A 25,630-nucleotide genomic window follows, 5' to 3' on the forward strand; every position below is an offset into this window, starting at 1 on the left:
GTTTTAACTAAACATTTAATTTTCTAGATGAGTTTTTTTTACATGTGTTTTGCTGATATATGTAATCAAGTCTATCAACCTTTATCACTCTGATTAATTTCATTGCATTTAGCTATAGTTATGGAATTTCAGTAGATTAATAGTTTGAATAGAATTTTCTCATTCATGTGGACTTAATTTTCGTGTTAAGTAAAATAACACTTATTTGATTCAAATAAAAAAATTGCACAACATAGTTTGATATATGTTGAGAAAGGTTAGTTAAACCAGAAATATTCCACAACCATAGGATAAGTGAAATGATTCTGGTTAGTCAATGATGTGTACTTTATTTTTATTTGTTTTTTTTTTTTTTAAGATATTTTTTGATGTGGACCATTTTTAAAGTCTTTATTGAATTTTCCTTACAATATTGCTTGTATTTTATGCTTTGGTTTTTTGGCCACGAGGCATGTGGGATCTTAGCTCCCCAATCAGGGATCAAAGCTGCACCCCCTACATTGGAAGGCGAAGTCTTAACCACTGGACCGCCAGGGAAGTCCCGTGATGTGTACTTTAATATAGCTTTAGTGCTCAGGTGATCTTAGGACTGTTTCAGGGCTATCTTTGCATCTTGTTCCTTTTAGCTGCCTCTTGATTTTAGCTTAGTATCACCCTCTTTTCAATTATTACAGTTTTATGATATATAATACATATTAGGTATTACTAATCATACTTCTTATGGTCATTCTTCATTTATAAAAATATAATAAATACAAGAATCATATTCCCTATGGTTTATACCTCCATATGAATTTTAAAATCATTCTTTTAGTTTTCCCCAATTCCTGTTTTTATTTAATAAAATAAGTAGAAGTTGTTAGCTAATTTTAGGGGAAAAAATAAAAGCTTTTACAATAGTGTTCCGTCTAAGTGTATAACATTTTTAATTTATTCAATGTTTAAAAATTTAGTTCAGTAAGATTTTCTTCATATATATCCTTAACATTTCTTGTTAGAGTTATTGTAGGCATTTTATGCTCTTTATCTTTTTGCTGTTATGAACTGAATCATTTTCCCTCATTACAGCTCACTGAGATAATCACTATTATATAGGGAGATTATTAATGTTTATGTCTTCATCTTGCATCCAACTTCTTAAACTTTCTTAGTAAATTTATGAGAATATTTTAGTTGATCCTTTTAAGTTTACAGCAGTATTCTCTAATCTTAAGATAAATATAATTTTTATCCTTATTTTCAATATTAACTCCTATGCTTTGCATCCTTATCAGGACACAGAACTTCCAGGGCAATGTTAATACCAGAAGACAGTCACATTTTATCTTGCTCATGATCTTAATATGAATTTTTCTCAGTTTTCTATTAAGCATATTTGTAGGTTTATAAAGATAATCTTAAATGATGTTTTTTATCATAAGAAAATTTCTATTTCTTGTTCTCTAAGATTTAAATAAATCAGGTTAAATTTTATTGAATGCTTGTTAAACAGCTCTTGAGATCACCTTTTGATTTTTCTTACTGCTCCTGACATTATGGTATATTTAATTAATAGATTTTTCAACATGAAGTCATCTTAACATACATGGGATAAACAATCCTCAATAACATCAATACTTGATGATCTTTTGCTCTGGAAGATCCAGGGGAAAGATTCACTTCTTCCATGAAAATTAAAAGGTGCATTCAGGACCTAATATCTCTTTTGAGAATCATTCTTTGTAATGTTTTCCTGCTATTTGCCGCCATTAAGATTTTTCATCTCTTCTTAGTTCTATTTTGGCAATTAATGTTTTCCTAGATAATCATCCTCCTTGCATAAGATTTTTTGACACTAACATAGCATACTCATAACTAAACATTGTTATCTCTTTTGATTCTTTTGTTGTGTATTTTGATTGGATTTGTCAGGGTTTTTGTTGTTACTGTTGTTACATTTTCCTGCAATGAATCAGCTCTTAGAACTATTTAATATACTTTAAGATATTGACTTTCTGTTCTATTTCCTTCCTCTTACTTTCCGTAGATTTTTTAAAATTTATTTTCTGATTTTTTTTTGTGTTGAATGTTTAATTCATGTATGCTCATTCTTACTCTAAAAATGAAAAGTGTGCCTTTAAATCTGTCTCTTAACAGGATTTAAATCTGTATGCCTAAACTTGTAAATGCAATTTTCTCATTTTCTTTATTTTCTAAATACATTGTGATTGTGGTTTTCATTTAGTCTTTGACCAGCTAGTTATTTAGGAGCAGAATCTTCAATTTATAGGAATTTGGTTTGTTGTTGATGTTACCTAAACTTCTATAAGTTCTATAACTTTTTTCTTTCTACTAAACAATGTGGTGGTCTTAATTAAATTCTTACCGATTGTATTATTCTTTTTTTATTCAAGTATAGTTGATTTACAATATTGTGTTAGTTTTGGGTGTACAGCAAAGTGCCAATCACATTATTCTAATTCTCTACATTATTTTCCTTTTTGCCTATTCTATCAAAAATTGATCAAAGTGTGATGTATGTAATCATTCACAAGAATTATCTACCTGTTATTTATTTCTGTGTTTCCAACAGATTTTGTTATGTTTCATTACCTAAGGGATATTCATTGACATATCTTCAATTTGAATTGTGCTTTTTACCAATATAAAAAGATCCTTGATGTCCCTTTGACAAAGTTTTTCCTTTGAATTCAATTTTTCCTGAAATCAGTATTTTCTGCTATTTTATTTTCATCTTTGCCTTATGAGTTTCTCACTTTTATTGTTATTATTATCTTAACCTTTGTCATTTTGTGTTGGAGTGTTTTGTAAGCAACAGTAATAATATATATTATCATCACATTTCCTCCCTCACATGGATCTACTTACTCATCTCCAAGGCAGAGATTTACTGAGAGGTAGTATCTACTAACTGAGAATGTATATAGATTTCCTTACCTCTGGTCACATTCCATATTTTTGCCAAAATCTTCTGTTAAGGTGCCCCATTAAAACCCAAGTTACTGCAACAAGCAGACTGCTGAGCTAAAGTGAGAACGTTATCTATACCATTTTCTGGTTCTCCAACACTCTGATCAGACAGTGTGATTATAATTTGCAGTCTCAAGCATACTTGACTCTCGCTCACGTTCATCTGTAATGCTTTCCTTCTGAGAACTACAATGCCGTGCTCCCATTACTGCTTGTCTCAGGGTTTACGGAAGTTCCACTCCCCGATGTATCAATAGTTTAGCAGCAGAGATACTTGGCGCTGGGTACTGGTTAGAGGCATGTAGGGGAGGACTTCTCCTCCCCAAAACAGTACTTATGCATTAGGTCAACAGCAAATACTATAATTCTGTCTAGAATTGACCTTGATTTCTGTGGTCGGGGCACTTCCTGATCACCTCCTATTCACCCCATTGGGGCGGGAAGAATCCTCCCCCTAAATAGCATAAGAAGGCTGAATACGTGGGCAGATGAGACGGACAGCAGTTTATTCATCACCTGTGCTCACAGCCCAGAGGACCAGAGCATGCCATGCCTGGCCCTGTGGGGTTGCACTGAGGAAGAGAGGGAACAAGCAGGGTCTGTAGCAACAAAGCAGTGAGGTGATCTCTGGTTCCTACAGGAGGATGTGATTGCTGGTCTGAATAATGTTGAAAGCTAGTAAGGAAGTGAAATCTGTTAGGTTGAGGACCGGGCAGAGTGCAGCTGGTCTGGCTAATAGGGAACTAGCCAGGAGGACAATATCCCCCTGTGGGGAACATATCTGACAAAGGAAGCAGGGGAATGTGCGGTCAGGCCTTTGGGGCCCTGTGACACTCAAGACATAAAGGCAGCACATGAAATGTTAGGCCTTATAATACAGGGCATAAGATGGGACAGGAATAAAGTATGTTCCTCTTTTACATCAGCAGCTTTGTGCTGTTTATAGCCTCAGAGCATGTATGGGTCACCGTATGTATTTCTCAATCCCGTTCCAAAAGCCTTAAATTTAGTGTAAATTACCCCAAGAGTCTCACGATAGGTTGAGTCTCACGATAGGTCAATCCCAGGATTTAGGTGGAAATGTCGTCTTAGGAATTTTAAACGGTATTTGGGGTAAGCTATGTCAAAGACTGCTGTCCAGACGTTTTTAAACTGTTGAGATGCTAAGGAAAGTCCTAAAATTAGTAGCTCTGTTAGCGCCAGTAGGGCGCTGTATTCGTGCAGTGGTGAGGGTAAGAAATGAGGGTTCTGCTGAGTGATGATTCCCTTTACCGCTCTGTGCCTTCACCCTTTAGTCAATAACATACAAGAACTAGCTTAGATAAGTCTATAGTCTGTTTATCTCTAAAATGACCGTGATCATTTAAGATAAATAGAAACATTTTATTTAGTATCTATAAAGTCTAATGCTTGAGAATAATTACAGGCATACCTCAGAGACACTGCAGGTTCGTAAAGCAAATAAAGCAATAACAAGTCATGTGAATTTTTTTGGTTTCGAGTGCGTATAAAAGTTATGTTTACACTGTGCATTCCTTGTACTGTAGTCTATTAAGTGCGCAATAGCATTATGTCTAAAAAAACAATGTACAGGGCTTCCCTGGTGGCGCAGTGGTTGAGAATCTGCCTGCTAATGCAGGGGACACGGGTTCAAGCCCTGGTCTGGGAGGATCCCACATGCCGCAGAGCAGCTGGGCCCGTGAGCCACAATCACTGAGCCTGCGCGTCTGGAGCCTGTGCTCCGCAACAAGAGAGGCCGCGACAGTGAGAGGCCCGCGCACCACGATGAAGAGTGGCCCCCGCTTGCCACAACTAGAGAAAGCCCTCGCACAGAAACGAAGACCCAACACAGCCATAAATAAATAAATAAATAAATAAATAAATAAATAAATAACAATGTACATACGGTAATTAAAAAATAATTCCGTTGGGAAAATGACACTGATAGGCTTGCTTGACAAGAGTGGCCACAAACCTTCAGTTTGTAAAACATGAAGTATCTGTGAAGTGCAATAAAACAAGGTGTGCGTGTCTCCCTTACGAATCCATGAGCTCCTTTTCTTAAGCAACTTGGAATGCCCATTTCCTGGCACATAAAAATTTCTTAACAAATGATTTTCAAATGAACAAATAAATCTAGCTGAGCAAGAGATATTTGAGGAAACTGTGAACAATGCCAAACATTTTGTGAGTGTTCTATTACCTCAACAGCCTAACACTCATTACTAACTAGCTGGTTATACAATTAAAGTACGTAACTAGGGCTCACTGTCAGCATTAACAAATAGCACTTTGTCATTCCTTGGACTCTTTACGTGGCTATTTTCTTCTCATGTTGTTCACCTTCCCGCCCACCCCAGCTAAGATCTAGAGAAGTCTAGTTAGTCCCATTCGAGACCTAAAGTCTTCACTTTGTCTCCTTTTGCAAGGATACTCCTGATTTCAATCAGGTACTAGAAATGTCAGATGAAAAATGGCACAAATGTGAATTATGACAATAAAAGTTTATAAGCTCCTAAAATAAAGTTATAGTACCTAAGAGCTGAGTCAACTGGCAATGTTAAATGGAACATTTTACAACCAGTCCTGGGATAATGATTAAAAAAAAAAAAAAAAAGGCACACAGAACATGAAGAAATATCTAACAGGAAATGGGCCCAAGATCAAGCTCAGGCTACGTGATTTTATATGAGCATCTCTAAAGAGGGGAGAGGTGATAGCCTAATGCTTATGGGTGCCTCCTTTGTGCCTAACCCTTGACTTCTATTATCTCTTTTAATTCTCATAACAGCTCAGTGAGAGAGGTACTGCTGTCATTTTAGAGAGGAGAAACCAAGGTTGAAGGGGTCCAGTGGAGCAAATGCCCAACAACAAAACTATTAAATAATAGAGACTTCAAAAGTCTCTCTGATTCCAAAGCCCATACTATTTCCATTGGGTATATCTTTTTATACCCAATGCTATCTCTTTACATAGACACAATCTCTCTATACATATAAAACAAATTTAAGCTTCATGAAGAATCTCTCTCTCCAACTTGATGCTAGTGTTTGTTCCATGTTATCAATTTAGGTGGCGGTTCTCTTTACCACAAAGCTCACCATGTAAATTAGCTATACAGTCAATATTAAATTATAGCTAAAGAGGCCAAAATATGGGGCTGGAATGAGCTCAGCATTAGGAAGAAAGCCGAACACAAAAATGGTATTTAAGAAAGAATACTACTATATATAAAATAGATAACTAATAAGGATCTACTGTATAGCACAGGGAACTCTACTTGATACTCTGTAATGGCCTACATGGGAAAAGAATCTAAAAAAGAGTGGCTATATGTATATGTGTAACATTCACTTTGCTGTACACCTGAAACTAATGCAACATTGTAAATCAACTATACCCCAATAGAAATTTTTAAAAAGGAAATAAAGAAAAAATAGAGGAGTATTATCAGGAGTCTGACCAGGTGGTATGGCACTCTTTCATTTTATTTTTAAAATAATTCTGCTCACAAAATATCTTGTGTTACTCGTAAATTTCCACTGCCTTTAACTTTTCTAGTAGGACATCCTCCTGTCACCCCACATGCACATAATGCCAAGTCACAGTGCTTCTCATGTGTGCCCACCCCAGCATCCCCAGTGACAGAGACACAAGCACACCGGCATGCCCGGGGGATCTAGCACCATCTCCTGATAGGCTGGTATTCGCTGTAATTGCACAATTTCTTGGAAATATTATGTTTTACCTTTAAAGATCTTACAAAATTGATATTCTTCTCCCTCAGCTGACTTTGTTATAGAATAAAGATAGTCTTTCCAATTACTTGTTATGGACCAAAATGCATGCTCTGGGAAGAATTAATGCCATGTTAATTCTGAGGCTTTGCATACTCTGTGCAAACTCCTCTTACTCTAGCCAGAGAAACACGGTGATAAAATGGTATAATCGCATGACATGCAAAGTGCTTATGTGAAATGAAAAGGACAAAAATATGAGTGGGATATTAATTCAAGAGAAATAAGGAAACAGGACTGTTTGAATAGGCTTAGCAGGATGGCTTAGTTCTTCCTGAAAATAAGTGTGACGCTATCTCACCTTACCTTGACCTTTCTACCCTGACTCCCCCATTCAAGTACAATCAAATGTTTAGTTTCTGTACACACACACACACATTAAGAGGGTTACACAATACCCGACAGACAGACATAGAGGGAAACATTCAGGGAAATTTCTCCTAAATATCAGATAAAGGCAGCATGTCAATATAGCAATAAAACCATAAATTTCTATTGTAATGGAACACAGATTAATAAAATGGGGACGTAGAACTTACAAAATAGCTTTAAACTCAATACCAGATTTCATTATAGGTCCCAGACTATAATGGACACAAGCTAATTTTCATGGTTGTCCATAATAATAGTCATTGGGAAGTTAAATGACAGAAGAGAAGCAGCTTTAAATGGGAAATGGCACAATTATTCACAGCTGTCATGCTTATGCACTTGCTGACTATCAACCTTGAACAGAGCATTTAATTCAAACCCCATTTAAAAGTATACACTGTCAAGGGAGAGGCCAGGAACCACATTCTAGTTCAGGAAGCAACCCATAACCCATGTGCGAAAGATGACACTGAAGATCAAGTCTATTGGAACGTAGACGGCTTGCTCACAACCCAGTGTAGGAGCTGCTCCTGTAAAAAAGCAAGGAAGTGCCAAGAACCTTGGCATCTGACTGCTCACAGATGACCCATTCCTGCTCTCGTGATGCGTAACATTTTGAGGGGAAATATTCTGCCCGTTCAGAACAGCACTTGAATTTAAGTTCTCTCTCTGAAGATAGATTTTACCTTTTAATCAATCTTTTAAACTTCTGTAATGCTATATATGTGTGATATATTTGTTAATACTAAGATTCCATTGCTGTTTCTAAAGTATTGTGTAAAAAATAAGTGCTGCATGTATAATATATATGATATAATACATTGTATTTCATATAATGTATTTAATAATAGTATCTCAAAACCAACTGAAGAAAAATTGAATGTGTGTGTAACACATAGAGATAATATGGATATAGATACATAGGTGTAGATATGAAAAGAGAGTTCTAGCAAAGATCAAAGCAAAAGTCACAACTTAGGAGTAAAGTAAAAGAAATTACCTGAATCCTAATTAGTTTCATATATACTCAGTTGGACATCAAAAGGAAGTGAGGATTCCTTACTTAGGGGTATTGAACTGAAGGGATTACTCATCAGGTTAAAAGAAAATCTTCACATCAACCAGAGACTGCAAGTATTTGACCGATAGGGTCTGTGATATTATAATAAGGTAACACTGGATTATCTTATCTAAGTTATCAAAATAAAGTAATATCTGACATCTACATATATTATTATCTCACTAGCCTTACAATTAGCACATGCAACCAGCTATCTGGTGATGGTAAATATTTTTCATACATTGAATGTATATTTATCAAACAATCCCTATGGGGGTTCCAAGCACTGTTCTAGATATTAGACATATAAGGATGAAAAAGACAAATGTGGTTCCTGCAAATTAATAGCATAATCAGGGTTACTTTTATAACCCAGTTCTTCTGACACCTATGTTGTTATGCAAATCAAGTTTTTTTGACCTTCAAAACATTTGGCCTGCCTTGCTTATTATTTTACTGTTAATTACAGAATTAAATGAATTTTAACTATGAGTTTCAGATGTGCTTTTTTGCTTTGTAGATATTATTCAAGCGAATAAAGCTCTATGAATTGTGGCATGATAAAATATTCACAGAAACTTATAACTCCACAGTTGAATAACAATTACATTTGTTCCAAACAGGCAATTGGTTTCCAAACACATTAAACAAAGGCAATTTAGAAAGCTTCTTCTTCTTGGCATCATTAACGTTGTTGAACGTCCTGGGATTCTGGAGTGTTTCACAGAGGTAAGTAAGTGTGTGGTAAGATGAACAATTTCTGAGTCCATGAAACAGTGATCTGGGAGCCATCACTAAGCCAATGGGAATCCTGTATTCCATGACTGGACCAATTAGCATATTAGAGAAATTTAACAGATATTCAGAGCAAGAAATTTCCATTTAGACTTCACTTTTTCTTTTTTAACATCTTTATTGGAGTATAATTGCTTTACAATGGTGTGTTAGTTTCTGCTGTATAACGAAGTGAATCAGCTATACGTATACATATATCCCCATATCTCCTCCGTCTTGCGTCTCCCTCCCACCCTCCCTATCCCACCCCTCTAGGTGGTCACAAAGCACCGAGCTGATCTCCCTGTGCTATGCAGCTGCTTCTCACTAGCTATTTTACATTTGGTAATGTATATATGTCCGTGCCACTCTCTCACTTCGTCCCAGCTTACCCTTCCCCCTCCCCGTGTCCTCAAGTCCATTCTCTACATCTGCGTCTTTATTCCTGTCCTGGCCCTAGGTTCTTCAGAACCTTTTTTTTTTTAATTCCATATATATGTGTTAGCATATGGTATTTGTTTTTCTCTTTCTTTTTCTTTTTTTAAAATTTATTTTTATTTATTTATTTATTTTTGGTTGTGTTGGGTCTTTGTTTCTGTGTGAGGGCTTTCTCCAGCTGTGGCGAGCGGGGGCCACTCTTCATCGCGGTGCGCGGGCCGCTCACTGTCGTGGCCTCTCCCGTTGCGGAGTACAGGCTCCAGACGCACAGGCTCAGTAGTTGTGGCTCATGGGCTTAGTTGCTCCACGGCATGTGGGGTCTTCCCAGACGAGGGCTCGAACCCCTGCACTGGCAGGCAGATTCTTAACCACTGTGCCACCAGGGAAGCCCTTGTTTTTCTCTTTCTGACTTACTTCACTCTGTATGACAGACTCTAGGTCCATCCACCTCACTACAAATAACTCAATTTTGTTTCTTTTTATGGCTGAGTAATAGTCCATTGTATATACATGCCACATCTTCTTTATCCATTCATCAAATAGAGTTGAAATGAACATTGCAGTACATGTCTCTTTTTGAATTATGGTTTTCTCAGGGTATATGCCCAGTAGTGGGATTGCTGGGTTGTATGGTAGTTCTATTTTTAGTTTTTTAAGGAACCTCCATACTGTTCTCCATAGTGGCTGTATCAATTTACATTCCCACCAACAGTGCAAGGGGGTTCCCTTTTCTCCACACCCTCTCCAGCATTTATTGTTTGTAGATTTTTTGAGGATGGCCATTCTGACTGGTATGAGGTGATACCTCATTGTAGTTTTGATTTGCATTTCTCTAATGATTAGTGATGTTGAGCATTCTTTCATGTGTTTGTTGGCAATCTGTATATCTTCTTTGGAGAAATGTCTATTTAGGTCTTCTGCCCATTTTTGGATTGGGTTGTTCGTTTTTTTGATATTGAGCTGCATGAGCTGCTTGTAAATTTTGGAGATTAATCCTCTGTCAGTTGCTTCATTTGAAAATATTTTCTCCCATTCTGAGGGTTGTCTTTTTGTTTTGTTTATGGTTTCCTTTGCTGTGCAAAAGCTTTTAGGTTTCATTAGGTCCCATTTGTTTATTTTTGTTTTTATTTCCATTTCTCTAGGAGATGGGTCAAAAAGGATCTTGCTGTGATTTACGTCATACAGTGTTCTGCCTATGTTTTCCTCTAAGAGTTTTATAGTGTCTGGCCTTACACTTAGGTCTTTAATCCATTTTGAGTTTATTTTTGTGTATGGTGTTAGGGAGTGTTCTAACTTCATTCTTTTACATGTAGCTGTCCAGTTTTCCCAGCACCACTTATTGAAGAGGCTGTCTTTTCTCCATTGTATATTTTTGCCACCTTTATCAAAAATAAGGTGACCATATGTGCATGGGTTTATCTCTGGGCTTTCTATCCTGTTCCATTGATCTATATTTCTGTTTTTGTGCCAGTATAGACTTCACTTTTTCCGTTGGTCCTTATAATAAAATAGTTCTTTGCTCAATTCTAAAACAAGATTTTTTTTCTCCACCATATAGCACCATTTTAGAATTAGAAATAACCATATCGATAATAAGAACGAATGAGTCATTATCATTAAAAGCAAATATCATTAAACAAATAGCTAGAAATCTAATGATGCTTAAGATTTGGATTCCATTCAGGCCTTTAAATCAGCAGTGACCATTTCAAGGTCAGTAACAAACTATGCAAAATCATTTAGCCAGTCAGTCACCTGAGACCATTCAGTGGCTTAATATGTATTATCTACCATCCATCCATTGCCAGCCTGTCTCCCTCTCACTGACGTATTCTTGGATGGCTGTGTTCTTTTGAGCAAATTCTCTAACCTCTCTGAGCCTCTGTTTTCACACATGTAAAATAAGGACAGTAATTCCAACCTTCTGTGGGCTTTGTAGGGAGATGAATTTTGATAAAGGACCAAGTGCGATGTCTGCCACATAGCAGGAACTAAACAGATTTTTCTCTTCCTCACTTCTTTTCATTCATTTATCTATTTAGTATCTCATCTATTGCCACTTATTCCTTGCCTGAATCATTCTTTTGTTCATCTAATAAATCTCTTTTGGAACATCAGTCATGTGATAGGCACTGTAATAAGTTAGAAGGACATAAAGTCAGTATCAGTAAATATTTAGTGTCACCTATGTCCCTGCTTTCATGGAGCTTATGGTCCAATATAAGACAGGCACTTAAACCTCATGCAAGACAGAATTAATGACAAAATCAAAAGTCTTAATGGCTCCCTGAATTTTAAAGTTTCTTACCTTCCAAAGTGTATATTATCGAAGTGACCCTCCAGGATGCATGATTTCCCTAAAATGCCTGTCTCATTCTTAGATTGAAAACCAAATTAGAAAGTCAATTTTTGCAGAAGGATTCCACAGAAATGTCCCCAGCTTTGCAGCAAAAAGTGTCGGCAACAAAAACTGAAATCGAAGGCAAGACCTTTCTCCCCTCTGTCCATCGCCTCCAAACACGAGTGGTGCCCATCCACTAATTCTCACAAAACTGCCTTGTTTCTCAATTTCAGTTACTCTCCCAATGTAAGAGTTGACCCTGTCTTTCATGAAGTAGTTTAAAAGGCAGTCTCCAGAGGCAGCCCAGTTGAATCCAGTCCCACAACTTAGCTGCACAAACTTTAAGCTGTTTAACCTTGCTAAGCCTCAATTTCTACTTTGTAAAAAGGAAATAATAAGAATGGTAACTGTGTCATAAGGTTGCTGTGAGGATGAGTAAATGGCCAAAGTGTTAGCAGTAATAATAATGGCCTCATATGTTGCCTTATGCTCCCTTCTTTTTATTCTTTACCTAGACTCAGGCTGAGATATGGCTAAGATGACCACAACAGTGGGCTGAATTCAGGTAGAACTAGTGCTGGAACCAAAAACCTACTAGCTCAGGGACTGATTCGTTTATTCATTTATCCATTCATTTAACCAACATGTTAAGCATTGTTCCAAGCACTAGAAAAATAAAACCAAAGAAAACAAAGTACTGGTCTACATGGAGCTGGCATCTAGTACTCAAAATATTTAAGTATGGTTCTTCTGTGATTGTGGAGCAAGTGAGTTACTGTAAAGTGAGAGATGGTGGAGTTGGGGTTCAGAGAAGGAGGCAAGAATAAAAAATACAAAGAACCAGAGATTGGAGGAACCAAAGATGAAAGGAACTAAGGGATAACGTAGGGTTTATTCAGAAAGAAATTGGATTCTTACCAAACCTTCTCCATCTCCTGTATACTTTCTTTTCTCCTGCATACTTTTTGAGGGAAGGTGAAAAAGAGAGGGTGAAACAAAGCAGGAAGGAAAGAAATTAATTTTCCTTGTGTTGAGCATTTCTGTCTTAAGCAGCAGGTTTGTCCCCCTCCCTGTTATGGAGATCACACCATTCCACTTTATAAGTAAGAAAACTAAAGTGAAAATCTAACTAAGTAAATTGACTAAGTTCACACAAGTAGGATTCAAACCCTAGTTTATTTGTCTCCAAAGCCCATACACTTTCTCCTAGACTATGCTGCTTGTAAGTGCCATAGAGGAGCCCTTTCCCTGCTCCCTGACGGCCCCTTAACTCTCGTGGGGGAGGAACCCAGTCCCTTCAGGTCAACTAACTATACCCACCACCACCTGCTGATCAGCCTTCACAAGAAAAGAATGTGTGTCATGTTTCAGAAGAAACGAGAATCTGGAAAATTTGCCTGCAGAGATTAAGTAGCTAGAGCCAACTACATTAGTTCAAAGGCACACATTGCCTTGGGTAGCTATTTCCCACTGGGATCCAAGGGGCCAAACCAAAAGGGTTAACCAAGAAACTCTCTGGAATCCAAGGCATCGGATCACTGTCTGCAGTGAGAAGTGCATGATTCCAGCTTATTTCTATACTGATTGTTTCTGTCAAACACTAACGAACAATAAGGATGCAAAGAAACAGGAGAAAACACAGACGTCCCAGGGACAGCATTATTGAAACATATTATTTATGAGGCAGATGGTGTTTGATCTTAATATACTTCCAATCACAATCCAATTTTTACCAAACCCAAAGGTGTATTTGTTCGGAGCCAGATACTGGTGACAAATCTATCAAGAATAGGACAGTCCCAAGTTATTCCTGTCCCCAAGATCTTGAGACCAGTGGATTAATGATGAAACAGTAGCCTCACTAACATACAGGTGGAATTAGGTTTGTGTTAGCACCTGAGGGCCCCCTACCATCAAGTTTATATTAGTGTGCGACAATCCTGGTGTAAGACCTAGAACCAAACTAATCTTGTAGGGGTCAGTAGGATATCACTTAACTGAGTATAATTAGGAATATTCCATGAATGTCAGTCCATATGTACCTTCCATTACTACAAAAAAAAAAAAGGCAAACAATCCCCTGCCTCTGCCTCTGTCTGTATTAGAGTCTTTCTCAATCAAATCTGAAATAGGGCAATAGTGACATGACACACCTAAGGTTCTCCAGGTTGGGGGTGAAGGAAGTATGTGGATGAAATGTCTTTCCTTGCTGAAAAGTATTATACAAACACCTCTACAGTCCTTACTATAACTATGCATCCTACATCAAATGCTAAAATAAAGGATATTACAGATGTTTATGGGGGGAGAGAGCAGAAGCGTATTTGTTATTACAACTTGACACCACTGTCCCTCCAATGTTGTAAAACACATCTTATAAAGTTGATATCATTGTGCTTATTTTGTTAATGATACCAGTAATCTTTTGTGCATAACCTGCAATGATTATTGAAAGAGACGTAAATCAGAGAAAAATGACCAGTCATTCAAGCATATCCTTTTCTTACAGTTATCTCTAGCAATATATTAAGAAGGAAAAGAAGGTAAAACTCTCTAGCATTGGAAACTTTCACAAATCAGAAAAAAGAAACAATGTCTGACCTCAGAGACTTAGGTGCATTTGATAAAATTGAACTTATGGCCCTTGACCATTTGTTCATTCAACCAATATTTATTGTACATCTGCTATGTACCAGGCACTGGTCAAGGTACTAGGAATACAGCAGTGAATAAAGCAGTCTGAAATTCCTCTCCTCCTGGAACTTCTTCAAAAATGTTTAAGAAATAAGTTGCCTTTAGAGGCAGCATGTCATAGAGGGAAAAGGCCAGGACTTTGAATAAGAGAGTTCTGGTTTCAAACCCAGGCTCTGCCAACTATTACTCATACAAACCTTAAGCAACTTATTTAACCTCCTAGAAGTTCAGTATTTCTGTCTGTGAAATGGGGATGGTTCCACCCTTCCAGGGTTACAGTGAGAATTCGGTAAGTTAGGGTAAGCACTAGGCCCTAGCACTTAGAAGATGGGAAATCCAGATTTTTCTTGAGTCAAGGAGAGAGGGCACACATTTTAGAAATATGTTCATGGATTTTTTCTTTGACAGTGGTGTTTTCCACACAGTCTCAGCACCGAAGTTACAAACCCTCAGTGCATCTGATAAATCTTTCGAGTCCCGCCGCCATGAAATCTACAAGGTTGATAATTCCAGACTTTCCAGTTCTCTCACTGTCAGACTCACTGAAGGTTGTAAAAGAGCGCCATCTAAAGGTCCTCATGAGACACCTTAATATGTCCTAAAGCTCCTTTTGTCGTTTTATAAAGACTGTTCTGGTGAGCAGTGCTCTTAAATAATCATCACTGTTGTGCCAGTATCTATGGACCTATAATAAAAGGAAGACAAGCACAGGGGGAAGGCAAATGATTTATCAAGTCATCTACATTTGGTCCTAAAAAAAGCTTTCTTTCTTTCTTTTTTAGATATTGTAATCTAAATCATTTTAATGCCCAGAACATCAGCGGAAGTAATCTTGAAGAAACACTTCCCCTCCATGAAAAGTCTCTGAAATTTCATGGCAGTACACAGGAATTTTCTCTGAGTATTGATCTTTGGGAAACAGCCCTATGAAACTCTGTTTGACTCAACCTGTCTTAAGAGCAGAGTATTCACTGTTTTCTTCGGCTAGACACTATGCATTTTAGTTTTAGAGCTAATATGTATGAGGGTGGCCTTATGAATATTATCTGTGTACTTTACAAAGACTAATTATGACTCCTCTAGTCATGACTATTACGCTTTTGTATTAACATGTTATGCCTTTGAATTAATGAAGTAATTTCAAAGTCTAAGTAATTACTCTATGACAACAAAAAGTTAATATTTCCTATACATTACAATATTTTATAACTTTTTACAATGGTTCGGCCGTTAAAAGCAACCTATGTGACATTTTTAAGTTTTCATGTGTCCTTAGAATCAAAATAACAGTATGTTAACATTCTTTCTTTCAATGCATTTATTGAGTACTTATTGCATGCCAGGCATAGTGATCATATACTGTCTATGTCAGAGTAAATAATAAACCTATACACAATTTCACTATACTTCATCTTGCTATTACACTATCAAGTTATGAATTAAGGAAATTTTCTCTGAATCAAACAGCAGCATTACTAAAATAGAGGTCCTTAACAAAAAGAGAATATTCACATACTGAAGAAACTGTAATATAAATGTAAATGATGGAGTTATTGCCATTGAAGGAAAGAAGAAAATTAAGGAAGGTTAAATGAGTGTTGGGGGAAGGGGAAGTGATCAAATCAATCAGGGATGCATAAAGAGATTCCCTAGTCCAAAGGATGTCTTTTAGTCTCCACTGTTACCAGTTCAGACGCACTCAGAAAATTATCTTCCAAAAGAGATTTTTCCCGTATAAGCAAAGAAATGTGAAAAAACTCATTTAAACCAAAAAAAAAAAAGGCAAATACAAATAGTGTCCCAAATCTTTGTAGCAGTGCTTGTCAAAGTTTTGTTAAGGACCCCCTGGTTCAGGCAACTGTTTCTGGCCCCTACCACAGACTGCTTTAACCCAAACCTTTTTCCAGGAATCGGCAGTTCTAACAAACCTTCCCAAGTCTTCTTACTCTCCCTGAAATTTGAGCACCGCTGCTTTCCGGGACAGTTCAAGCTGGATAGGAGAGGGGGGTTTATCAGTTGATTGCAAATGATTCTGCAGTTAAGCACCTCCCTTGTGACCTAAAATATTTTAGATCTGTAGAATAAAAGATTTACACTTCTTGATTAGGTGTGATATGCATTTTTAATTGCAAAAGAACAGCTGTAAAGCACCAGGTGTTTCTCTTACTCAAACTATTTTTTGTTTGTTTGTTCTGAGGACAAATGAAAAGACAAACTCTTATAGACAAAAATTCTTGCCCTGTAACTTTTTCGAATCCTTCTTTTTTCAGCATTTGTTCTCTGACGAAACAGTGAGGCCAATCCTTGATCTGCCTTAGAATCCTTCTTTGCTGCAAAACGTTAAATGCCAAGTTTGCGATTTGGGTTTAATGAACACCCCCAAGATCAAGAAACCTTTAAACATCTCGTCTCAGTACAAGTCAGAAGCTCTAATGGTCCCTCTCACCATTAGAAAAAGGGTTTGCCTTATCTTGTTGTCTCCCCCCTGCCCCAAATTTGCCTTCCTCTCCTTAATTTCTACATCATAATAGAAAAAGGTGCTCATTACGCTTTCACTCGTCCTTAGAGATGAAAAGAGAGCTACAGAATTATAAAGATGACCCTAAGCGAACACCAAAAGAGCTTAGAATTCTCACATCGGGGCTGACGCCCATGATTAGCTGAATTGCAGGAACTACACGCGCTTCCACTGGAAACAGGATGCATTCACGCACTAGTTTCTTGTCTAGTGCTTAGCAACATTATCACTGAGCACCTGGAATAGTTTAGGCATTAAGTGTAATTGGTTTTGCTTTACATAAATCTGTAGCTTTGTAAATAAGCGGAGCATTTCAGCTTCTCTGTAACACCAATTAACTTAAAGGGATGCGTTGTTTGCCGGAGACTGCTGGGTTCTGTACTGTATTTCTCCAGTAATGTGCTCACTGGCTGGCAAAGTTCTGTGTCCCTGCAGTGTTGAATTGACTCCCGGTCACTTGGTGTCAAGGGTCTGTACCCAGCCACTCATTTGCTCCATTTTTCAGTTGTAAAAGATTGGGAAAATGAAGTCTTCCCTAAGAAGCATCTTCTGTGCTCTATTTCTGTCCACGGTGGAGACCTGAAAGGCAAGGTACTTGAAAATGTTTTCTGTGACCTGCAGAGCACAGATCTGACCCCAGCTGATTCTGCCCATGACTGATGTCCACGTCTCTTTCCTCTTTCTTTTTTTCTTGTAACGCTTCAATCCAATGCAGCCAAAAGTCACTGCATTGAGCCTGTATACAAAATTAAGAAAACCATATATATATATTTTTAAATTTATTTATTTATTTATTTTTGGCTGTGTTGGGTCTTCGTTTCTGTGCGAGGGCTTTCTCTAGTTGCGGCGAGTGGGGGCCACTCTTCATCGTGGTGCGCGGGCCTCTCACTGTCGCGGCCTCTCTTGTTGCGGAGCAGAGGCTCCAGACGCGCAGGCTCAGTAATTGTGGCTCACGGGCCCAGTTGCTCCGCGGCACGTGGGATCCTCGCAGACCAGGGCTCGAACCCGTGTCCCCTGCATTGGCAGGCGGATTCTCAACCACTGCACCACCAGGGAAGCCCCAAGAAAACCATATTCTTATTATGTAAATTTGCTAGTGAAAATGTTTCCATCAGAGGGACTTTTTTAAATAACACTCAGAAATCTGCTCCTGGGAGTTGGTAAATTTTTTCAAGCTTCTGGGATATTACCCCTCATCTCTTTACTTGGCTTAATCCCTTCTCTCTCATATCTCCTTTAGGTAATCTTGATATATAGCATTCATTCCATAGTATTCATTCCACTCTGGCCAACCTCTAATTCTCTTGGTTTCTGAAAGTGTTTTGTCGACTACCAGAGTAACAGTATCACCAAAATACAGCTCATGATTCCAAAAAGTCTCCTACTAATATTATGTGATTTACAAATTGAAGGAGGGAGAATCACCCCTTCTGAAAACTGTCAGGATCCCTTGTTGGATGAGCAAAGAGCTTCAGCATTAGGACCGTGAACCAGTCCGGCGGTGGGCATAGCCCATCGCCACTGCTAGAGAAGCTGACATACAATTACCGGTCACAGGCTTATGGGTAAGGTTCTTAAGTGAAATCAACAGCCAAGTGATGACAGCACACAGGTGCTGCTAACATTCAGGTCCGCTTGTAGAGAACAGGGAAATGAAAGGACCCACTCATAATAACAACCCTTTACAGTTCACAGGTTGCTGTCACATTGATCGTTATCTGAGTGGTTGGCACCACTCCTGGGAAGTAGACACATTCTGGCATGCCCATTTTGTACATGAGACATTGCAGCTCTGAGACACTGAGTTATCAAGAGTCACAGAGATACTGGATGTCACAGGACTAGAAGCTTGGTCCCTCTGTCTCTAAAGAGCCAGCCCCTTCTGCAAATGACACTCATAATGTCACCAACACTGGATCATCCCCAGCCACTTAGGTGAAACACTCTCTAAATAATCCAAAAGGGAACAAGAATGAAAAGAAAGACCACGTTGGGGTCAGAGACTCTGACAAAATGGTTACCCAAAACAGCATGTTTCTAACATCTCTTCCCCTGCCCTCAGCTTCCTCTGTGTTGCCAGGCACTAACCTCATGTGGACTTTAGGCTGTCAGAAGCACCCCACTGAAAAGACCTGCCCAGACTGACCACATTGGGGTCGGGAAGGAGGGTCCTGGGCTCAAAAGCATCCTTTCTTTCCCCTTTCAACAAAATACCCTCAGATGTGCTATAGTCAATTCCAAACTGCTTAGGAAAGAACGGGTTAAGAAAAACACATTCATCCCCCAAAATGTGACTAATATTTGTGAAGACTCCTGTAGTACTTGCTGAGTACAAGACACTGTTCTAAGTGTTTTTATTTAATATTAACTCATTAATCATCACAGTAACTCTATAAGTACAGTTGTAGACCCCATTTTACAGATACGAAACATGAAGCACAAAGGAGTTAATAACTTTCCAGGACTTCCCTGGTGGTCCAGTGATTGAGACTCTGTGCTTCCAGTGCCGGGGGCATGGGTTCTATCCCTGGTCGGGGAACTAAGATCCCACATGCCGTGCGGTGTGGCCAAAAAATAAAAAAATAAAAAATAATTTTCCAAAGGTTATACATGCAGCATGGACAGAGTAAAAATTTGGACCTAGGGATCCTGATTACAAATTCCAGGGGCTAGTCCTCTCTATATAACTGCCTCTCAGTAAAGCTGTTGTCTACAATAGATTTGTATGTATTCTCAGGGCAATTCCTTGGAAGACAACGCCTTAGCCCAAGGGATTTCAGTCTCTTTCTGTCCCAACACAAAAGAACATGACTTTTTCCATCAGTCGTTGCTGGATGGAAACAACAGGTACTTTTAACACCCCTAGGTAGTGTCCCCTCCCTCCTTTTTTGTGAATAATTATTGTTCTCCTGCTTAAACCCAAAGGCATGACTCTAAGGGCAGAATTTCAGACTCTATGGTAGTGAGTGGGTACTTCTATCTCAAAACTGTTGTAGGGATCCTTGTAGGGTGTTCCTTAAATCACAACGTAAGCTGTCTGTTCCTCAAATGACAGTCATCATTAGATCAAGATGGAGCCTTAGGTCAACTAGTCTCTCCACTTCCTTAGCCTCTCCACAGACATTCCTGGGATTCCTCCAGCCCTGTTCTCCAGTGAGCTTAGTGGAAGTGTCAAAGATAATCGAGGATCGTGATGACAAGACCTGCCTCTCTGTCTCTCTCTGCCTATCTCTGTCTCTCTGTCTCAGTCTCTCTTTCTCTCGCACGCTCTCTCTCTCTGGCTCTGTGTCCCACTGAGGTTGTCTACAGTAGAATGGATGCTATTTGACAGCCAAGATCTTTTCCCCAAGTGATACATCGTCACTAGTCTACTCAGAGACTTTACTAATTATTAAATAATAATAGCAACCAAACCTTAATCTATCACCCATCTTAGATAGGCTTGAATCCATTTACTGGCTGGGAATCCGGTTGTTGCTTAAGCTTGCTAAACCACAAGTGACCAAGTCTCATATAAATACAGTAATGAGTCAAGAGCCTATGACAAGTGTCTATTACCATGGTAGCAGCAAGTCAGGAGCACATTTAATGACATTTACGCAAAGAGCAAGGTAACACTGCTACCCGGGATAAAAGAAGGAGAAAAATGGAATCAACAGGAGGCAGATATTTGGCAAAAATCAGGGGGAAGTCACCATAACATTGAAGAAACTACCAAGAAAGCACACATGTCGTCATCATGTCAGTTTTCATTTGCCCAAAGCAATCTCTGGAAGCAAAACGAGAAGGCAAGTCGAGAGAATATGCTAAATTTTAAAATAAGAAAAAGAGCTCTCTGTCAGAAATGCCAGAGAGGAAGTGTGAGTTTCAGAAGCCAGAGCAGTGAGAGGCCATCTGGAAACACTGATTTCCCATTTTGGTGTGATACACTGCACAGCGTAGGTGCCCGGATTCCCATGAATTGATTAGGACCCCCCTAGAGCAGACCCTATGCTTCTTACCACATTCCCACGCCTCTCTTACACGAGTGAAACCTTCCTGACCAGTTTCTACGGTATCTCCAGAAATGCAGACTTCTGTCTTCATGCAGCTTGTACAGTTCTGCCTTACTTCTTTGCAGCCAACCGCGCCTGAAAGACAGGAACAAACAAGACGGACAAGTGTGGCAGTGAATGAACCGTTTTACTGCAATTTTAAGTTCACGGAGAATAAATTATCCTCTAGTTCAAGCTGTCCAGTGGTAATTCTCATTAATAATAACACTTCGACAACAGTCTGCCTCTCACAATGACAGTGAGTGCTGGAAACTTTATCGTTACTCTCGAAGCAGGAGTCACATCCCAGACGGCCGGCCCAGATCACCATATGCAGCTCACAAGAGAAGGCTTAAATTACCAGGACGCTTGACTGCATAACTGTCCCCGAAGTTCACTGGCTAGATGAGCAGGTGGAAAAAATCCAAGGGCTTCTCTCCTTCCAGCTTTCTCTGCTGATTCACGCTACATCGTAAATGATTTTTCACATTAATGAGTTAGTCAGGCTACAAGGATACTTTCCTCTCTTCTTCCTTCACTGAAGATACCTCTTTTACTACAGGGTCTTTATTTCCTACATGTGGCCACAAGGTAATAGAGAATATGTGGTCCATGAAGACAGAGATTTTCGTGGAGATCTACATCTCCACATATGTACTTACATATACATATACGTATACTTACATGTACAGAAGGAGAGTCAGTAGCTGATGCTACTGTGCTTCTCCATGTGCTTCTCCATAAACAGTTCTTTATGTTGTCTCTCTATATGGGCTACTCTGGGCTTCTTGGAAGCTTGATGGCTGGTACCCCAGGGCAAGTATCCCCCAAAAGAAATAAAGCCAGGCAGAAACAATACTGTCTTTTGTGACCTAGCCAGGGGCTATGCAGACTCACTTCTACTGCATTCTATCTGTTGAGGCAGTTAGAGAGTCCTGTTTAGATTTAAAGAGGGGAAACCGGCTCCATCTCTTCGTGAGAAATAGCAAGGTTCTAGAAATTCACTTGGGACCCCAAATGTTGCTGTGGACATTTTTAGTCTAAAGAGGAACAGATGTCTGTTAGACAAACAAAGGGCAGAGGCAGGAGCATTTCAGGTAACGTTAGGAAGGAGCATAGGCAACATGGCAAAGTGTGAAACAGAACAGCTTATTCTGCAAACTGCAAGTTGTTTGGACTTTTGACAGGAGCAGTTGTTTGACTGGAGCACAAGATTCAAGGGCAGAATAATATGACAGATTTGTGTTTCAAAAAGAACACTCAGTCAAAAAATGTAGAGGATACATTGGTAGGGGCTAGATAGAAGTTAGCTCAGGATGGTGACTGTGTGTAAGTGAATATTGGTAAGAGATAATGAGGTCTGAGGTTAGGATAGCAGGATGGGGATGGGAAGGGGAAGAACATAGGAGATTCAGCGGCAGAATAATAGGAAGAAACCATTTATTGGATTTCCACTGGGCATTTAATTATCTCAGGTAGCTCTCACAGTAACTCTATGATCTGGGAATTATTACTGTCTTTATTTTGTACGTTAGGAAACTGAAACAGAGAGAAGGCAAGGTACTTACCCATTTTCCCCACAATTAGAACTAGGATTCATAGAGTCCAACGTGGAAGCCCACACATTTAATCACTAAGCTGTACTGATTGGATGTGGTGGTGACAAAGGAAAAAGTGCCCCAGATCATCACCAGGTTTCTGATTCAAGCAACAAAGTGACTGTTAATGCCACTCGACTAAAGAAAGAAATACAGGAGGATGGGGGACTGGGATGGTGGAAAGGCTGTAAACATGTTTGTACATAATGAATTTGAGGTGTCTGTAGGGAGTTGAGTGGAGATTTCTAACACCCTGTTGGTGATCTACACAAGGCATGATGGGTTTTGTTCATATAGAAATGAATCCAATGTTTAAGAATCTAGTTGGAGACATTAGATGTGAACAAGTAAAATTAAACAAATATTTTAATAGCAACTCGAGACAATACTATGAAAGATGTCATAGGTCAGCACACAATTAATTTCCATCTTAATTGAAAGTAAAATAAGGATCCAGAAGAGGAAGAAATCTTGATAGGTTGGGGTGATAGGACAATGTTTTACTGAGGAGGTATAACCTGGATCTTCAAAAATGGACAAGGATTTGGACAAAGAAAAGAGAAAACGGAATAATACAAAGGTTTTGGAAGAGGCCAGAGAAAAACTCATAGCCCACAGTGCAAGTGTTTTACAAGGGAAAGCTTCGAAGGCAATATAGGAAATCGACACCAGAATGCCAGAGTTCTAATCTGCGGGGCAAGATATGCTGCCTCACTGAGTCTCAGTGACCCCGACTGTGAAATGGGTATTTCAGTTACGACCTCAAGGTTTTTATGAGGATTAAGTAAGATAATATATGTAAAGCAACAAGAACATAGTAAGCACCCAGTAAATGTTTATTACTGTTTTATTTTTTAAAAAAAGAAATGAATCTAAGTCATCAAACGTTTATACTTAAAAGGACCTTAAGGAATATCTAACCAAATTTTTATTTTATAAATGAGGAAATCTAGGCCCAGAGAGGTGATGCAATTTGCCGACAGAGAAACACCTATTTAGCTGGTAAATCTTCCAGGAGTCTGACACTCAGTCTGGCTCAGTGGAGTATGGATTCACCAAAGAATTATTAGGGAAGAAGCCTCCATAGTCAAATGCTGGATTTAACAAACAATTTAGTTCCATGTCTTCAGGACTTCTCAGAAGCTTTATTATATATATTGGGAAATGCTAAGAAATGCATTTGCTATTCAGTGTTTTCTAAATTCATGTGGCCACTCAGTCCTTTGCTCAGAGAATACTTCTCAGCACTGGTATTCTTTGCTATACATTGGAGATGCTGGTAGGGTAGAAAATACATAGGCTTTGAGATCAAACAAAATTGGATTTGAACTAAGTATCCATCAGACAGTAGCTGGGCAGTCTTTGACATACTATTTAATCTCCTTGAGGCTTAGTTTCTACATCTGCAAAATAGAGTAAGAACATATACTTCACAGGACTTTGCACATCAACATATATAATGCATGTGGCAAAAACCCTGAGACATGATGATAGTCAATATAAATTAGTCACCTGCTATTTTTTCCTCCTCTTCAATCAGCAAATACTCATTGGATATCTTCTATATTCCCCAAACTACTCTCAAATATATCTTATTTAATATTCTTTCTCACTCTTAGAAAAATAAAAAGCATTTAGTCTTTCCTATTTGTTTTACTCTAAATAAAATGTTTATGCATTTATACCAATCACCTTGATGCCAGACCCTAAATTCTTCCAATTTGGGCACTAGAAGAGATGGAGAAGTAGAAATCTCATTTATGAGACCAAAAAGTCCCTTGATCCATCGTAACAAGTCTTCATGGAATTTGGAATTTCTCCAGATACACAGTTAACAAGTTTCCTCTTCCTTGGTACTCATAATTGAATTATAAATGAGTTAGAGCTTCATACAGATAAACACTATATAAGATGGAAAGAAACTGTGATGGTTAATTTTATATGTCAACTTGACTGGGCCATGGGGTGCCCAGATTAAACATTATTTCTATGGATGTCTATGAGGATGTTTCCAGATGAGATTAGTATTTGAATCAGTAGATTCAGTAGATTGTCCCCCCACGATGGGGGTGGACATCATTCAATCTACTGAGAGCCTGAATAGAACAAAAAGTAGAAGAAGGGATGATTAATTCCCTCCTTACCTGCCTACTGATCTGGGACATTGGTCTCCTGCCTTTGGACTGAGACTTATATCATTGCTCCCCTGGTTATCGGGCCTTCAGACTTGGACTGGAATTATACCACTGGCTTTCCTGGGTCTCCAACTTGCAAACAGTAGGTCATGGGACTTCTCAGCCTTCATAATTGTGTGAGCCAATTCTTCATAATAAATCTTCACATGTGTATCTTAATGGTTCTTTTTCTCTGGAGAACCCTGACTAATACAGGTTTTGGTACTGAGTGTGGTTCTAGAAGAACAGAATATTAAGAATGAGTTTTCTGAATTGGTTCCAGAGTTTACGGAATTGGCTCTCTAATGTGATTAGATTTAAAGTTGCTAATGACTCTGGTAGTAAAGAGAGGGCTGGCAATCCACGGCATGATCTGGCAATAGACATATGCAAAACATCTTCACTGGGCACTCCTAATCAACCACTTATAAGAATCAAGAAGCTAGGTAACTCTGTGTACTACATATGATACTTTCATTTTTTAAAAACGAATGAATATAATGACATTGACTGGTTGCTTCTAATGTTGCTGGACAAAGTAGTGTAAGAAAAGGATGAACTCAGGGGTCTGAATTCCCAGTTCAAGCACCATATAAATAACCTAAGAGTTTCTTTGTGCGTCCTGAAGGAGACTCTTGTTTCCTGTAGCTGCAGGGCTGAAAATTTGAAAATCAATGCAGGACCATCCTGTGAATGAATTACAATGCAAGTTGAACTCCTAGCCTCTCACAGTGTCTACTGTTAACGTCAGGGCATTGATCCTGGAAGCTGGGGTGGGGTCATGTGGGAAGACCCTGAGGGACCTGGAGACATGGAGCCTCTAAATTCTGATGAATCTTTGTCAGTGGAAGAGGTCTCTC

General features: G+C 38.7%; 2 protein-coding genes and 1 long non-coding RNA gene across 5 annotated transcripts in view; 1 reads left to right on the top strand and 2 right to left on the bottom strand.

Moving 5' to 3' along the window:
- The window catches only part of SLC15A5 (solute carrier family 15 member 5), a 109,503-nt gene extending 91,803 nt beyond the window's left edge, over window positions 1-17,700 (top strand). The window contains 2 exon segments of the mRNA XM_082421981.1: window positions 8,823-8,928; window positions 15,229-17,700. Of these exon segments, the coding sequence (XP_082278107.1) occupies window positions 8,823-8,928; window positions 15,229-15,376 (254 nt within the window). The 3' untranslated portion in view covers window positions 15,377-17,700.
- The window catches only part of LOC309641685 (uncharacterized protein), a 406,435-nt gene that overhangs the window by 289,867 nt on the left and 90,938 nt on the right, over window positions 1-25,630 (bottom strand). For all 3 annotated transcript variants that reach the window (XR_014252736.1, XR_014252737.1, XM_082421967.1), the window contains one exon: window positions 20,966-21,094. Coding sequence is in view for 1 of the 3 variants with exons in the window: in XM_082421967.1 (XP_082278093.1) it covers window positions 20,966-21,094 (129 nt within the window). In the remaining 2 variants the exon portion in view is untranslated. The remainder of the gene's footprint in view (window positions 1-20,965; window positions 21,095-25,630) is intronic.
- On the bottom strand, window positions 328-8,823 carry LOC309641693. Its single transcript, XR_014252741.1, has 2 exons — window positions 4,877-8,823; window positions 328-4,565 (listed from the first exon to the last, which is right to left on the bottom strand). It is a non-coding gene; the product is annotated as an uncharacterized lncRNA (long non-coding RNA).

The sequence above is a fragment of the Balaenoptera physalus genome, assembly GCF_965194825.1.
Source record: "Balaenoptera physalus genome assembly, chromosome: 13".
In the NCBI taxonomy this organism is placed as follows: Eukaryota; Metazoa; Chordata; class Mammalia; order Artiodactyla; family Balaenopteridae; genus Balaenoptera; species Balaenoptera physalus.